Raw genomic sequence first — 15,610 nt, forward strand, 5'->3', positions numbered from 1 at the left:
TGGCAGGCGTGTTCGGCTGGTTATCAATTAAAACGTGAAGAAAATCTGTTTTGTGAATCAGAACATTTCATGATAAATTCAGTACAGTTTCAGTTTTTATTTTATTTTTAATGCAGCATTCAAATGACAACTCAAGTAACTATACCGTTTACGCCTTCAGATGAGGTCTGAACTTGAAGCACCGGTACATACAATGTCTTGGCCCTCCGATGGTCCCACTTTTGCACTTGCACTTCTCATGTAGCCAGAATTATTCCTCCAACTCCAAATAATAATTAAGCTCCAAATAATAATTATTTTTGATTTGTGTTTCTTTAATTTGAAGGTGGAGTTTATTCAATGTCTCAGAAATTATTATTTTGGAGTTATACATGGATTTTGGAGTAATTTGCTTCAAAATTGGAAACAAGTTCAAATTTGAAGTGTAATTTTCCCTTCTTTTATCATATTGTCCTCCACCGCTATAAATTAGTTTTGTGTTTGTCCATCTATTAAGTATTCCTCATTTTATATAATAACCAATGTGTACCAACTAGATTAAAGAAGAAAAAATTAAATTAAATTAAATAACAATTAACCCACAAAGTTGACCTTGAGCACTTCTGAGGTGGTATAAATTATTAATCAGCAATTTCTGTGCTAAAAAGATAGATTTCTAAAAAAGAAAATTTACAAATTCAACAACTTTTGAAGCCAATGTTACAAAATTAACAACTTTTTTCAAATATTTAGGACAAAAGACGATAACTAATTACGAACTTAAGGGCTTTTTTGTTTAAGGACTTGATTCAAGGGATAAGTTTGGCGGTATAAGATTAACTTCTTTTTTAAAATGCAAATTACTTATTCAAAAAGTTGTTGATTTGGGATTTATCTTAAAAATATATATATACAAAAAAATCAAGCACTCTTACATTTTAGTAATAATATATATATATATATATATAGAATATCATATTAATCAAAGATTAACTAAAAATGTAACACTCTTACGTCTCGGTAATAATATATATAGTCTTAGGTCCACCGTGACCTGGGAAATATCTATTTTTGAAGCTACTTGTTGGATTGGCTTTGAAACATTCCCTTCAATGTAGTCTCCCGTTAAAAATGTTAATAGAATACATTCAGTTAGAAAATATATAAAAGTGGAATCCGAATTTATTTTATCACTATTAGGTATAAAGTAAAATATATTTAAAAGTGGTATAGAAGTAGCTAAATTTATTGATATCTCATTTTAAATTATAATATTATTTTTAAAAATTCTTACTGAGAGTATTGACAAATGTATAATGACCCAGTTATATCTTATAATTTTTTTTGACAATTTTATGTGCACAATTAAGATTAAAATTGAGTCAATCAAATTACCTTTTAGTTTTCTCCAATGCCTCAGTATAAAATATGTTATACTTTGAAGATTGAATAACTGTACTGAATTTTAGTGCGACTTTTTACTTAGCATCAAATATCATAAAACTCAATAAATTGGGTAATATATATCAACAAAATATATGAAATTAACGTAAATCATCATGAAAAAATGATTTGCACACAGAACTCATGAAATACATTCAGAATTAAATACGGAATAAAAGAAATAAAATTAACATGAATCATCATGACAAATGATTTGCGCACACACGAGTAACGGACTCATGAAATACATTCACATATGGCGAACTTATGATCCTTAAAGTGACAGAGGTTGAATACTTGGCGGGGGCAATGTGTGTCAATACTTAACTAATAAATAAATAAATAAATAAACTTTTCTTGATACTTTAAATAAAAAGTTGCAAACAGTAATAAGAATTGAGTCATCTTCACTCTTGAATTAATAGTCTTGATAGCCTCTGACCAACATAACATTCTTCTTTGCTTTAATTTTTAATTTTTACTATTTATTTATTTTTTATTATTATTATCACTATTATTATTATAGGAGTGGGCTTCCAAATGTTCATATGTGTTTACAAATTATTTTTTTTTTTGGCTGAGGAATTTTTTAGATTTTCAGATTTTAGAGTTTCGATTCTGACCCTTTTGGACTTTGAAGAGTGGGATGGTGTATCAATATCATTTACGATTCTTCAATATTCTTTGCTTTAATTTGTCTGATGTTTTGCCTAGGTTCATGGGGAAAAAAAAAAAAAAAAATAGAGTAAATTCCTTGTTAGTCAAAATTTTAAGCGATAATTAAGTATTAAAAAATTTTATTATGTCAAACAAATCCTACTTCTGCAATTTATTTTCATCAAAGTTCTTTATAAATTATAATGCTTTATTTGCCCTTTTTATTGCTTCTTCATTCCCTTCATCTTTTCTCAACATCTTCTTCCACCTAAGGGCAGATTCAGGAATTATCAATGGGGTGGGTTAAAATTAAACATAAATTTAATAACACAATTTCTTAAGCAATTTTTTTTATATAACATAATCAAGATTAATATTTGAATTCAAATATTACAAAATATTTATCTAAGTTGTGCTCAATGACTCGAATTCGTCGATAATAAATTCCCAAGTCAATTTTCCAAACAAGGTCCCGTTCAAGAATGAGTTAAATTAAAAATACCTAAATCAAAAAATATAAAATTAAAATGCCTAAATCAAACTAAGTTGTATGTTGTTCATAAAATAAATGAATTAGCTAGCCTGGGCAATCATCATTAATAAAGAACTGAAGAACTGAATTTTTCAAGAATTAACACAATGAGTAAGACACACCAGATTTCTGTTCTTTCTCTTCTTGTTTTCAATTACCCATGATTGGTGGTTTTTTGGTTTTGAAGATTGAATTATTGCATTTTTTGTTTGTAGTTTTATTTTATAAATCAATTAAAATTCTAACCATGATAGTCATTCTTAACATTCTCCTTTCCTTCTTAGATCGACTTCTCTAGCTTTCTCTTTCTGTTAGGTTGCAATTTTGAAAAGTAAACCAAGAATGGAAACAAGTTAATTCTGTTTGGTAGCTTTGGATTCATCAACAAACATATATAATTTTTGTGGTCTCCTTAAACCCAAACAAGCTGTTTATATATCTACATAAATTTAGCTTAATTTCTCAAAAAAAAAAAAAAAAAAAAAAAAAAAAAAAAAAAAAAAACTATAAATTTCTGAAAAAGGAAGTCAGGGGGAGAATCTGGGCCTGTTTTTTGATTGGGCTTTTATTTTGGTATTGTGGCTTAACTGATTTGGGCTTGTTTGGGTGGGCTATTACTAATAATAATTTTTTTTTTCCTGGACTGGACTAAAATTACCCATAGTAATTAAATAAAAAATAAAAAATTGGGGTGGGCTGGAGCCCAGCCCAGCCCAGCCCAGCCCTACGCTAGATCCGCCAGTGCTTCCACCAACTTTGAGATGGGGGAACGCTATTTTCATTATCAACTCCATCCCTATCCCCGTTTCACATAGCTACCTATATCTTCGTCCAAAACCGTTTATTAAACAGGGTGGGGGAAAAGTTGTGACGGATTTTGTAGAGTATTTCGTAATTCCATTACGAATCTATTAAAAGTAAATAATTTTCAAGTATGGTAATAATTCTTTTTCTTTTATATGGATAAAAAACAAGATTTATCTTCTTAATTGAAAATTGAGACTTAATATTATTGTAACATTAAAAATAATACGTAGAAGTTCTAAAATAATAAGAATAATGCAGAATGATATTTAGTGATATGAATAAAATAAACTAAAATTGCTTAGTGTATAAATAATTTTTTTTGATATAAAATTAAGTATAAGGACAAAATTATAATTTATCACTATAAACGGGGGAGGGGAGAAGGGGTTGGACGAGGTAATTTTTCCCCATTTATGCCCAATAACTATGCGGGTTTTCAATCATAACTCCCATTCCCACACTAAAATCATTTAACTACCCTCGTAATCGTTCTAAATGGAACGACATGGCATTTTGCCATCCCTACTCATAGGAGTGAAGTCATTTAAATCACTCATGAGGGTTTCGCTTCCATGCTCCGCGCTCGATTTGTGAGCAAATTCGCACAAAATTCATGAACTCAATTTCTAGAGTTAACAAATTCAAAACTAGAATTCATTTGAGTTCGGTTGAATTCACGAATTGCTTTTAACTGGGTGTTGTTTGGCTCGAATAATGACTAAATATAGATAGTTAGTACAAATAATAAGAATTAAACCTAGAACCTTTTATAGAAAACCAATAGAAATTTACCAACGGGCCTACCAGCCCCTACTTCCAAAAGAAAGTTAAGGTTCGAACTTCAGTGGAGACATAAGTGTGTAAGTATCAACTAAGTAAAAAAAAAAAAAACACAAAAACCAATATAATTTTCTAATGGCGGGTAGATGCTTGTGATATAATGAACACAATTAAAAATTATAACTGTTTTGTAATTTAACTAATAAAAATAATATTTTATAAATATCTCATTACTTTAAAACATATTATATTAAAAATAAATTAAAATAATAATGTATTAAGCGGAATAAATATGCTCTCACGTTTTGGCTTCCAATTTAGCATAAGAGTGTGGCTCCCAATTGTGATGGGGACCACACCCGTATGTATGTTGTTTTACCTCCGACTCTCAGTGACTCCAGTGCCTTTGAAATCACCAGTAACACTGATTCACTCCAATGCAATCCTCTCGCAATATCTGCTTCTCATAGAGGTAGATTTCCTCTTCCTTCCACAAACTCATGCGAAGAAATTGAATTGAATCTGCTCCTCTGATTGCTTTTGATAAGCTCATTACAACTCGGATTAACATGATCAGGGATGAGTAACAACACACTACGCAGAAAATATCGGGCTGATTTTCAATAATTTTTCTTATTTAAAGTTTTTATACATAGAGAGTCCCTCTTCTAAGTGTTTGGTTAAAAATTATAAGTAAAAACTCATGAAAATTCATAACCCTAGGTTCAACCAGTACAATAAAACCTTCAACCGGTACAAAAACATACTGCTCTCTCAACACAATCAAAGGCATGTTCTAACAGTACAAGCAAACATATAGATCCAACCAATAGGAGCTATAAGACTACACAAAATAGAAAATAGTGTAAGATTTAAATATCTTGTTTTGTATTTTTAATTTCCAATTGTTAACTACTATTTTCTTAATCCATTAACTACTATTTTCTTAATCCACTTGACCAAAATATGACTCCAGAACTGGAAGCAGAGATTCTTTAACAAATGAAGGAAATAAGAAGCAATACACCAGACATTGTGTCCACTGCATAATTATAAAAGGGGTTAGACACTATTTCCTCTATAAGATTTCCCTTAGCCGAACATGGAAATTAATATTCAACTGATTTTGAATCCAATTTCTATATATATGAACTTAAATACACGATCAAACCTGTATTCCGTAATACACTAGACAGAATTATTCCTTCACGCAATTGTTTTTCTTACACATTGAGCTGCCGGGACTTTACAGATTGATTCTTCCCGGAAGTTGTTCTTTTTACACCTTGAGCTGCTGGGCTTCAATTTACGTAGTACATATTAAGCAGGCACCATTTTGAAATAAAAACCGCATCTGCTGCAGAAAACACGAGGATGGATGGATCATATATGAAGTATATTAGAATTCTGAAATGAAGCGGAAAGCCAACACGAAAATGGGACTCAGATTGCACATTAAAAACACACCATATGTACATTTTCCAGAGCTCATCAGAACAAACCCACATTCAATTTGTATGTCAATGATTATTCCATGGAATGAGTAGCACAATGGGCGATAACTTCTTAGAGTGTCTTGTTGTCTTGCATTGATTCCCGAGAACTCAAGGGGATGAGAGACAAAATCCGCATCCTACAGAACAAGATGCATCAAAATGCAGAATTAGTGATCTCATTAATATATAAAATAATAAAGCACCACAAACCTTCATTTACAGATTAGTATTGGCTAAGCCATAGAAATTGTTTTGAACCAAGGTAGGGTTTTAGGTTTAAACCACCGTCCAATCTCCTCTGAGCCACTGTACTGCTTATCTATGTTAGATGGACTCTTTAGTAGCATGTGAAGCACTCATGTCCGATGTGTGACACTCGGACATGGGAATGAATATATGTCCACTCCGTTTGCCTGGACATACACCTAAAAAGTATATCCAACAATTCAATTTTATGACATTATGTCATTACTACCTGAAAACGACTGAAATGCATACATTGAACTCCATGTTATACAAATACTTTATTTTACTCTATAAAATAAGAGAGAATTATTTAATAATATAAACATTTAGCAATATCCCTATGTCAAGGTTTCGGAATTTGATATGTTTCAACACTTGGACACATAACTGTACAAGACACGCGTATCCTAATCCACGGAACAGTTGATCATATCTCTTTATGGCTTCTAAAAGTAACTCCAAAACCCACTTCCCCCAATTCCCAGTGAGGAAACCTTCCACAATAAGCTTGAAGCAGAATGGGAAAGGAGACACCACCAGATTGTGGTCATGGAAGATGATTTAGAGCGCACTGAAGTAGCATTTCAATTGTTGGAATAAATGGGTGAAGAAAGTAAAAGGAAAAAGAAAAACATGAAAGGCACTTCATAAGACTTCAGGCCACATAAACCCACGAAGATTCCATAAACATAATCTTATTTATACGTCATGAATGTGAGAGCTCTTATCAAAGATTCTATTATTTTCTTCCCAAGTAGAACAATTAATGGCTGAAACTGCACTCTTCCACAAACTTCCACCTAAAGCTACTGTTGATTACTAAAACACCTTAAAGCCTTTTTTCCAACTACTTGGGTCAGCGAATGAATCCTTATATAAGGCAATATCCTTAGTGTTATCATATTATTATAGATTGAATAAGAACAAAGACATAAAATGTGAGAACATTAGAACAAGATTTTTCAATAGCTGCAAATGAAGTGGACAATCATGAATAGAAGAGAGAAAAGAGGCATTAAAGTAGTCTTGCATGGAAACTTCAGTCAGGGACGGCTGTTGCAGCAACTCCTCAATGGTTGGTCTCCTCTAGGGTTGAAACCATTAATAGAAACAGTTCTTGAGAGAGGCCAACACCTCTGAGCAAAGTGTATATGGGTTATGTGAGCTTCAGTGACTTCTGTCATCTGGACTACAGAGTTGTTCCAAATTGCTTTCAGTACTACTAACGCCAATTTCCATCCCCAACACATTATTTTGTTCCTAGTCCACCCACACCGGAAAATCTTCTGGGTCCAGACATATTCTGCCCAGATCTAATCGTTGGTTTCCCAATTACTAACATCATATGGGAATCAATATGTTTGCATGTATGAGGAAAAGCGAATGGATCCTTGATCAAGAGAATGGGTAATCCATTTTATTGGAAGATGGTGGCCAATGGAGCTGTCTTTGGCAATTCATCTTCTGTTGGGAAATTTTAGGTGGAAATTGTTTGGTTAATCATTTGTTTGCAATTTTTTTTTTTCCGATTTTGGACAGTTTCTATCCCTCCTCCCTCCAAGAAAATGTGCAAGTTTTCAGGTTTAGGCCTTCAATTAGGAATTACTTAAGTGTTTATTGAGAGGCCATTAACATGATAATTCAGTCATTCCAATGCCTTGTACATGTTTTATTATTAATTTTTCTTTATAAGTAAAATAAATCAATTAATGCTGCACCCATGACTTGAACAACATGTTTAATTATTAATTAATTTCTTGAGATTTTTTATTCTTCTTCTAACGAATTAGGAAATATCTTTTTAAGTTAAAAAGATAATTAGAATGAGATATTAAGCATGAGAAAATAAACGGAGAGATGCAGATTGTGAGCAACTCAGTATTTTTGCGCATGTCATTTTATATGCTGAAAAAATAATATAAAAAAATAAAAAAAACGTCGTTTACCTGCATTGACCGTAAATGGATGCGGAACCTGATACCAAAAGTAAAACCTCAAGGGAAGTCGGTGTAAATTTTAGAAACATAGGGGAGGACTGTAATTTCAACAAATCTCAGGGAGGTCTGTGTAACTTTCCCTATATATATATTTTTTATGCTTTCATTACTTACTCACCAAGAGAATATAGATCAACGCCTGGATAGGGAGGTCATTGGTCCACGGGAAAATGTTTGCAGATGTGACCATGAGTCAAAAACGATCAAAACATTCAGCTGTTAACGGATAAACTTTGCCAAAATGTCGACTGCAATCAAAGGATGGCCAGGACAAGGTTCCCAGGGCTATTCCCTAAGACTTTCCAGTATATGTATAACAAGTGGATTGTTTCAATTTCATAGGATAAGAAACTCCACCAAGTGAGTAGATTGTTTCAGAATTCCTTCCTTCTAGAATAGCTTGGATTCAGAAGTAGCCTTCGAAAATTGTACCCCTACTGGGGAGTGGACCGGGGTTTGAGGGGTGGGACTGGCACCCTAGGAGTATGCTAAGCCCCAACTAGATCTAGATGGGGGTGAATAGGCCTCAAAACCAAATACATAAAAATCAGGTTTGTGCAGAAATATAGAAAAATAAAAATTATTCACACAAGAACATCAAATTTTATATGGAAAACCTCATAGGAAAAATTCATGAGCCCTAGTCGAGGCAAATCAAATCCACTACAGAAGAAAGGGTACAACTCTAGATACCTAATTCTCAACCCTAAAATTATCAATTTACCTCTGCCCTTCAACTTGTGTCTTGACCTCCTTTTCTAATAATCCAATCCTCGTATATTGTGTGAAATTTGTCGTGTGTTGAACTCCTTAAAAGTACTAGGATTAACGGTGATAGCACTCATATATACCCACCATCTGTATGATATGACGACATGACGTTGAATGAAAGAGACAAAATTAATTAAATCAGGTAGCCAAGATGCACCCTAATATGCCTCACAACACAATAATGCTCATGCTCGTATATTTTCTAAAGAATAGGGTCCTTTATATGAGTTTGGGGCTGAAAAAAAATTAGGGTGCAATTATTTGAAACCTTTTTGAAAACTGCTATTCTGCACAGTACCGTCTTTCTTCTCTTCAAACCAAACCTTGGATCGAAGCATGCCTCAAGCAAGTGTATCCATAAGGAGGAGTGATTGAGGCTTAGGTTGATCGATCGAACCTAGTCCAATGAGCTTTGATCAATGGAACTCCCTCACACTTAAGCACTCAACTTTTCTAATTTACAACATTCAAAAACAAAAATTTAAGGATCAAAAGATTTAATTTATAAACCCTGACATATTTAATAATGTGAATGTATGATTATGGAACCTAATTTGGTGAGTGCACAATTTGAGAGATGATATTACCTTTATACCCTTGTTGAACCATTTGAAGTCTCCAATTTGTTCTTGGGTAGGGGTAACTCAACAAATTAAACTATCTTTTTAAAAACATAAAAAAATAAAAAAATAAAATTAACAATCCAAATTATAGAATCCCTTTTTTTAATGAAATTGGTTATTGACCTAACACGGTCAAAGGTCTTAGATTCAAAAAGTCAATGCCCTAATGACTTCTTGTCAACCAACCATGATAGGACCTCAATGAATGCGCACACACTGTGCGTACCACAAAGGAAGAAAAAGAGAGTATCTATAAACATTTCAGTACTTAAACGTCCTAGGAAATGTCTGATATCACCAACTATACAAATGTTTTTTAAATTACCTTCTTTACACTTAGCCTTTTTCCTGGGGTTGGAGGAAAGAATCTTGTTTCTCCATACCACTCTATTATAGGTCGTAATTTCAGTTGAAGCACGTCTCATTTTCCTCTAACCAACTAAATTATGAAATTTAAAATAAAAATTATAATGAGCATGCCAATCATCTTGACATTTTTGTGTTATAAGCAAGGATTATCACACCATTTCTGGTGAATTTGTAATAATTAAGAGGAGATGAGCTTAGATTGAAGCAGTTATTAACAGTTGCTATGTCATAACAGAGTTTAGAGTAAAATATCAACAATAAGAGTTTCAAGGATAAAAAAATGTGTTCCAAGTGAAGCAATTATGATGATCCCTTTCATATAATTTACACTATAAAATAAATTAAGATTTAATAAAGCACGTGGTAATATCTTTCAGCAAAGAAAGAAAGATGAAGCGGACAGCTTACGATAAATAATCTGAAGCATAAAATATTCGAACCCTTCCCAATTCTGCACCACTCCACTTTCTCCTTTGACAAGCAATGACTTTGTCAGCATCAGTACTAGTTGCTGTCAGAACAAACTGGTAACACACAAAAGTTAACATCATCAATTTAGGAATTTATAAAAGCTAATGCAACTTCCTCTAGAAAGATTTGACAGCTCAAGAATGAGGAGAGTGGATATGCAACCAAGCAAAGGCAGAGCCAAAACTTTGCCTCTATTTTTCCTACTCTTTTTTTTTTTTTTCTTTTTTTTTGTGGGGTGGGGGGGTTACCATTGTCCTCATAATGGAAGTAGAAAAACGAACAATAATTTTATTAATTAGAAGATAGTGCTTGCAATATAATTATAAAGCCACAATTTGAATTCAATTAAAAATCATAACAGAAACTTTTTGAATAACATCAATGAGCAGAATTGATCACCAATAACTATCAACTATTTAGAAAGAACAAAATTAACAATTATTAGTACTTGGCAACAGTATTTTCATTATAAACAAACGAGAATACCTGGAATGAGATTATGATATACATCAAAAGATGACAGAACAAAAGTTCTACTAAGAAAAAAGACCAAGAATCCAGGGACAAAAAGAAAAGAAAAAAGAAATCCAACAATACGTTCTAATTGAAGTCTGACACAATCTAATAGTTGCAAACCATAAATTAACTAGTGAGATCACCATAGATTTTTTTTTTCTTTTCAAATTGACATTTCAGTTTTATTTTTTAAAAAGAATCCCAGAGGGGCAACATTCACCCCTTATAGGTGTCAATTTGCAAACCATGCATGAGGATTGAAAATTTTATATAATTCCAATAGATGGTCGGTCAGTAAAAACAAACCTATAAGATATGACATAAATATATAACAAACAACATAATTGGCAAGCCAAACATCATAAAAAATAAAATTGCAAGTTGCAGCATGGAAGTTTGCAACCATGCATGAGGAATTAATTATAAAACTCATCAGTCTTCACTCAGATATTTGTCAGGAATATCAATCAAGGGAAGTTCAAAGGGTCAGTTTCATAAGAATCTTATTGTTGCCATTATAAAAAATTAGTATTCTTAGGGAATCGTTTCTTTGTTCAGCATGAGTTATTGGAGGTGTAACTGAATCAGAGCTTTGCTCTACTAGCCTACCGGGTAATTGTATAAAAAACAATGAAAATAAGGAAAGAGACAGCCAGGCTGACCTAGTTGTCCTGATTTTTTTTTTATGGTTAAGTTTCTTTCTGGAGTAAATTTTTTCCTTATTTGGATCACTGTTCCCCTTTCTGCACAATTACTTCCAGCTTATCTGCTTACTTCATCCCCCTGACCCCAGCACAACTGCTTACTTCATCCCCCTGACCCCAGCACAACTATGTGCAGCCTTGCACTGCATCAGTATAACAGATGATATTACATAATAAGTTATAACAGGTTTCATTTTCCTAATACGATTCTTCTTAAGAGTCTTCATGAACTATTTATCTTATGAATGTCTTTGACGCTTTCCTTTTTAACCTATTATTTGAATTTAACAAATACACTTTTGGTCTTATTTAATTTCCACATAATGACTTACATGCTTCCATCAAACCACCGCACAAAAACATGATAAGCTTATAAGTACAGAATGACCTAGAAGATATGTGTGCATACTGAAATATAGGTGCAAGAACAGAGCAGAAAAAAATTGATCAAAAAATTAAGAAAAAATGTAGACAAATGCCAAAGTTAACAAACAGAGAGAGAGAGAGAGAGAGAGAGAGAGACCAGAGGAAAGAGTATAGCCATAACCCCGTAGCTCACAAGAGGAGAGAAAAAAAATATAGCCAGAACGCAAGGGCTTCCTGAAAGGTTAGAACATGCAGAATACCATTAAATATAGCCCAACAACTGGAATATAGAAACATGTAAAACACTAAAGAAAAAACCCTCATCACATATACTAAAACAAATACATGCATCATACGAATAAGACAAAGGAAAATATATAATTCTAGTACACCATTAAGATACTAATTTTTCTTTTTCGATTTGAGATGCCACCGATCCATGGGGAAACATAATTCTAGAGAAAATGAACATTATTAAAACCTTTCCTTTGAATAGCAAAGAGAACCTATCATTTTTATAGCCCTACCCATCAGCGATACTTTATTAGTCAGGTTCAACTTGTTATAGTGGAACCACATAAAAAAAAAAAAAAAAATTGTTAGAATGTAAAATATATATGGCTATATTTGGGAAAATTCTTATAAGAGTATGTTAGTAATTTTGTTGTAACATAAAATAGGTGTGTATATATATATAACAAGAAGAGAGGTCACGATGGTCTCTCTAGTTTTTCCCCAAATCTGTTCTTTACTGTGTAACATGATTTCAACAATAATGAACAACAATTATATCATGTTTAAGTATTAAGAAGCTGCATAGCCAGTGGTTAAAAAGAGAGACCACTGAAAACTAACACAAATCCAGTGGTACGAACATGGCTCGTTGGGGGAGAGGGATACCCCAACATGGTGTAGGCTATTCCATAAGACAAGAAAGAGAAAGTGACCAGAATCCATTCAACTCCAGGGAAAGAATTATACCAAAACCAGCAAAAAATGCACAGTTGGATTCAAAGAAGTCCAGCCTTCTTTCCAAACTCAGTCCAGAAAGATTCCATTTGTACCTAAGAAATTTTCAGTGAGCAATTATATAAACATTTTTACGTGCAAAAGGAATACCATAAGAAAATCTTCAACAACAAAACAATAAGAAATTTCCCAACATACTCGAAGCAGTAGTATGCATACATCCAGCATAGAAGTAGGAAATTGAGTGCCTTCCCAACATAGGGTATGAATCCTGTAACATAGACCTGCATATAACCCCCAAAGGCTGTTGACTCCATTATTTTTAAAATTATTACCAAATGCCATTGAGTTTGTACAGGAAGTATCAAGAAAGAACAAAATAATGCAACAAAAAAGAAATGAATATAAAAAAAACTTTCTTACCTCTAGAAAGAAGAAGCTCAAGAGGAGGACTGAATAAACCTGCTCTGCTACTCCAATCATGACCCTGTGAATATTTTGAACAATAGAATAGATCCACCGCATGTCATACAAACATGATTGCTACTTTAAAACATAATGCCTCAATCGGCAGTAATGCCACCATTCTAGATACCATCAGACAAAAGCTAAATAGGAACTTCTTCTTTTTTATAAGTAAAAGCTAAATTGGAAATTTACCCCTCAATGTCAGTTGGTTTATCCAAAAGAGTTGTACTTCGTGAAGTTGAGACCTTTTGGCTTGAAGGTTCTGTAACATTAGACCCATTTTTCCCAACAGCAGCAAAACCATACTTAGCAATGTCAGTGTACCTGGATTGACACATAATTTTAAAACTGCAGATTTGTAAAGAGAGAGTTACACTTGGAAAGACAGCAGCAAAAAAATAAATAACTTGTATCATTTGAACTTTAGAATAGCTAACACAGGAATAAAATAAAAATAAATGTTTAACGAGTCTTCCAAAATTCAGTAGAAAATATTTAGGCATACACTGATGTCAATAACAAGCACTGGGTAGAAGGCATACAAGAACTGTCCTTTTCTTATACTACCTAAATATAAGATTGTACCACATAGGATAATGCATTTAACATATGGCATATCCACAACCCAGGTTTAACATATGGCTATATTCTTTCATAAAATGAATAAGTCCAACATGAGTGGTAATATCATATTGACCCAGTTTACAGCAACAAATTCTATTACCTCCAATTTAGTTTTATACAAAATATTCCCTCCGTCCCAAAATTCTTGTCCATCTTTCTATTTTGGGATGTCCCAAAATACATGTCCATGTGTACTATTTTTTATAACATTTCCAAATTACCCTTTCCAAGTAAAAAGTGAAATAGTTAAGTTACCTATTTTATAAGGATAAACTTGGAAAATCACTAACTATCAATACAATAAAAAAGCATTAAAACCCACTTCCAAAAAAAGTTGGAATCCCAAAAAAACCCAACAATTTTGGGACACAGGGAGTATATGTGTGTGTGTTATATATTTATAAATAATGCACCATAATGATTCATTCACCATAATAATTAATTTTTTCAAGCTAATACCCAACCCCCACCAGCAGCCACACATACGTGCAAGAAAGAAAGAAAGAGTCGGCCATGAGAAAAAAGGGGATAAAAAACAACCAAAAAAGAAGGAAAAACACAAATAATATAATTTGATGAAATGTGGAACACACTTTTCTCAATGTGATTTGCTAGCTTCTTGGGTTGATAATTGATCGTCTTTGATATGAAAAGTGGCTTTATTTATTTTTTATTTTTAATGATAAGAGAATCAATGAGACTTTCTCATTTTAGAGCGTATAAGGGGGGGTCGAATTCCAAACCTTTTTATTACATATCAATCTTTTATAGATCCATCATTTATGTGAAAGAAGTACTTTCTCTTTCTAGACCATACAAGGGAGGTCGAATTCCAAACCTTTTTATTACACATCAATCTTCTATAGATCCATCCTTTGTGTGAAGAAGAAGATGGTATGATGAGCGTATGACGGAATGGTCAACGTCTTCGTGAGGTTGCACCGTGCCATCATAATTCTAAACAACAAAAAATGATGGTATAGTCAACATCCATGAGGTCATTCTCACTACGCCACTGTAATTTCAATGTTAGTCATTTCCCAAAGTTCTAATTATTACAACCAATATCCAAAGGTTTTTTTTCTTTATTTTATAAGTAAAGAATTGAAATACAATATTGATTGTGTTTTAGGTTTCGGATGATTAGGGTTTAACAAAGGATGTAAAGAATGGTTGTATAATATTTCTAATTCTTTACACCAACATGGTTATATTAACGAGACAATACCAGAACAAGTGGTAATTTTCTGCTAATTACACTTTTTACAAGAATATTCCCACATATTTCAACATTCCCCCACAAGTTGGTGCATAGATCTCTCATGCTCAACTTCCCTGCAATAGAATAGGAAGGAATTACTACTCAACCTTAAGTGAACACATCAACTAGTTGTTCCTCTGACTTCACAACAGAGTCTTATATCCATAATGCCCACATGACTCATCAAGGTCTAAATACCACATGAGTTCACATACTTCATGGCCATAGCACTGTATTCTGCTTCAGCACTGAACCTAGCCACTACTAATTATTTCTTACTCCTCCAAGTAACCAAATTTCCTCCTATAAAGGTGCAATAACCTGAGGGTAGACCATTTATCATTAAATGAGCCTGTCCAATTTGCATCCCTCCAGTTTCAAATGTCCATGATTAGAGAATAGGATCCCTTTGTTGGGAGCAAACTTTAAATATCTTAAAATGTGATAATGGGTCTCTAACTAAGTGATGAAAGGATCATCATACATAAATTGTCTAGTAACACTCACCCATTACAAATTAATCTCTGATAT

At 32.8% G+C, this 15,610-nt stretch overlaps 1 protein-coding gene across 5 annotated transcripts in view; it reads right to left on the reverse strand.

The window, feature by feature from the left end:
• Positions 1 to 5,210: 5,210 nt before the first annotated feature.
• The window catches only part of LOC132300474 (protein EI24 homolog), a 28,829-nt gene continuing 18,429 nt past the window's right edge, over positions 5,211 to 15,610 (reverse strand). Inside the window, exons 5-12 of one of the 5 annotated variants that reach the window (XM_059797566.1) lie at positions 13,387 to 13,542; positions 13,150 to 13,213; positions 12,925 to 13,010; positions 12,739 to 12,821; positions 11,915 to 11,991; positions 10,109 to 10,224; positions 5,666 to 5,831; positions 5,211 to 5,552 (exon numbers count right to left, since the gene is read on the reverse strand). In XM_059797566.1, coding sequence (XP_059653549.1) covers positions 5,765 to 5,831; positions 10,109 to 10,224; positions 11,915 to 11,991; positions 12,739 to 12,821; positions 12,925 to 13,010; positions 13,150 to 13,213; positions 13,387 to 13,542 — 649 coding nt within the window. In that variant the 3' untranslated portion in view covers positions 5,211 to 5,552; positions 5,666 to 5,764. The other 4 variants (XM_059797565.1, XM_059797568.1, XM_059797567.1 and 1 more) reach the window with 4 other exon arrangements.

The sequence above is a fragment of the Cornus florida genome, unplaced genomic scaffold (genome assembly GCF_030987335.1).
Source record: "Cornus florida cultivar Cherokee Brave unplaced genomic scaffold, ASM3098733v1 CherokeeBrave_3.0.0_Hap2_Chr03, whole genome shotgun sequence".
NCBI lineage: Eukaryota > Viridiplantae > Streptophyta > Magnoliopsida > Cornales > Cornaceae > Cornus > Cornus florida.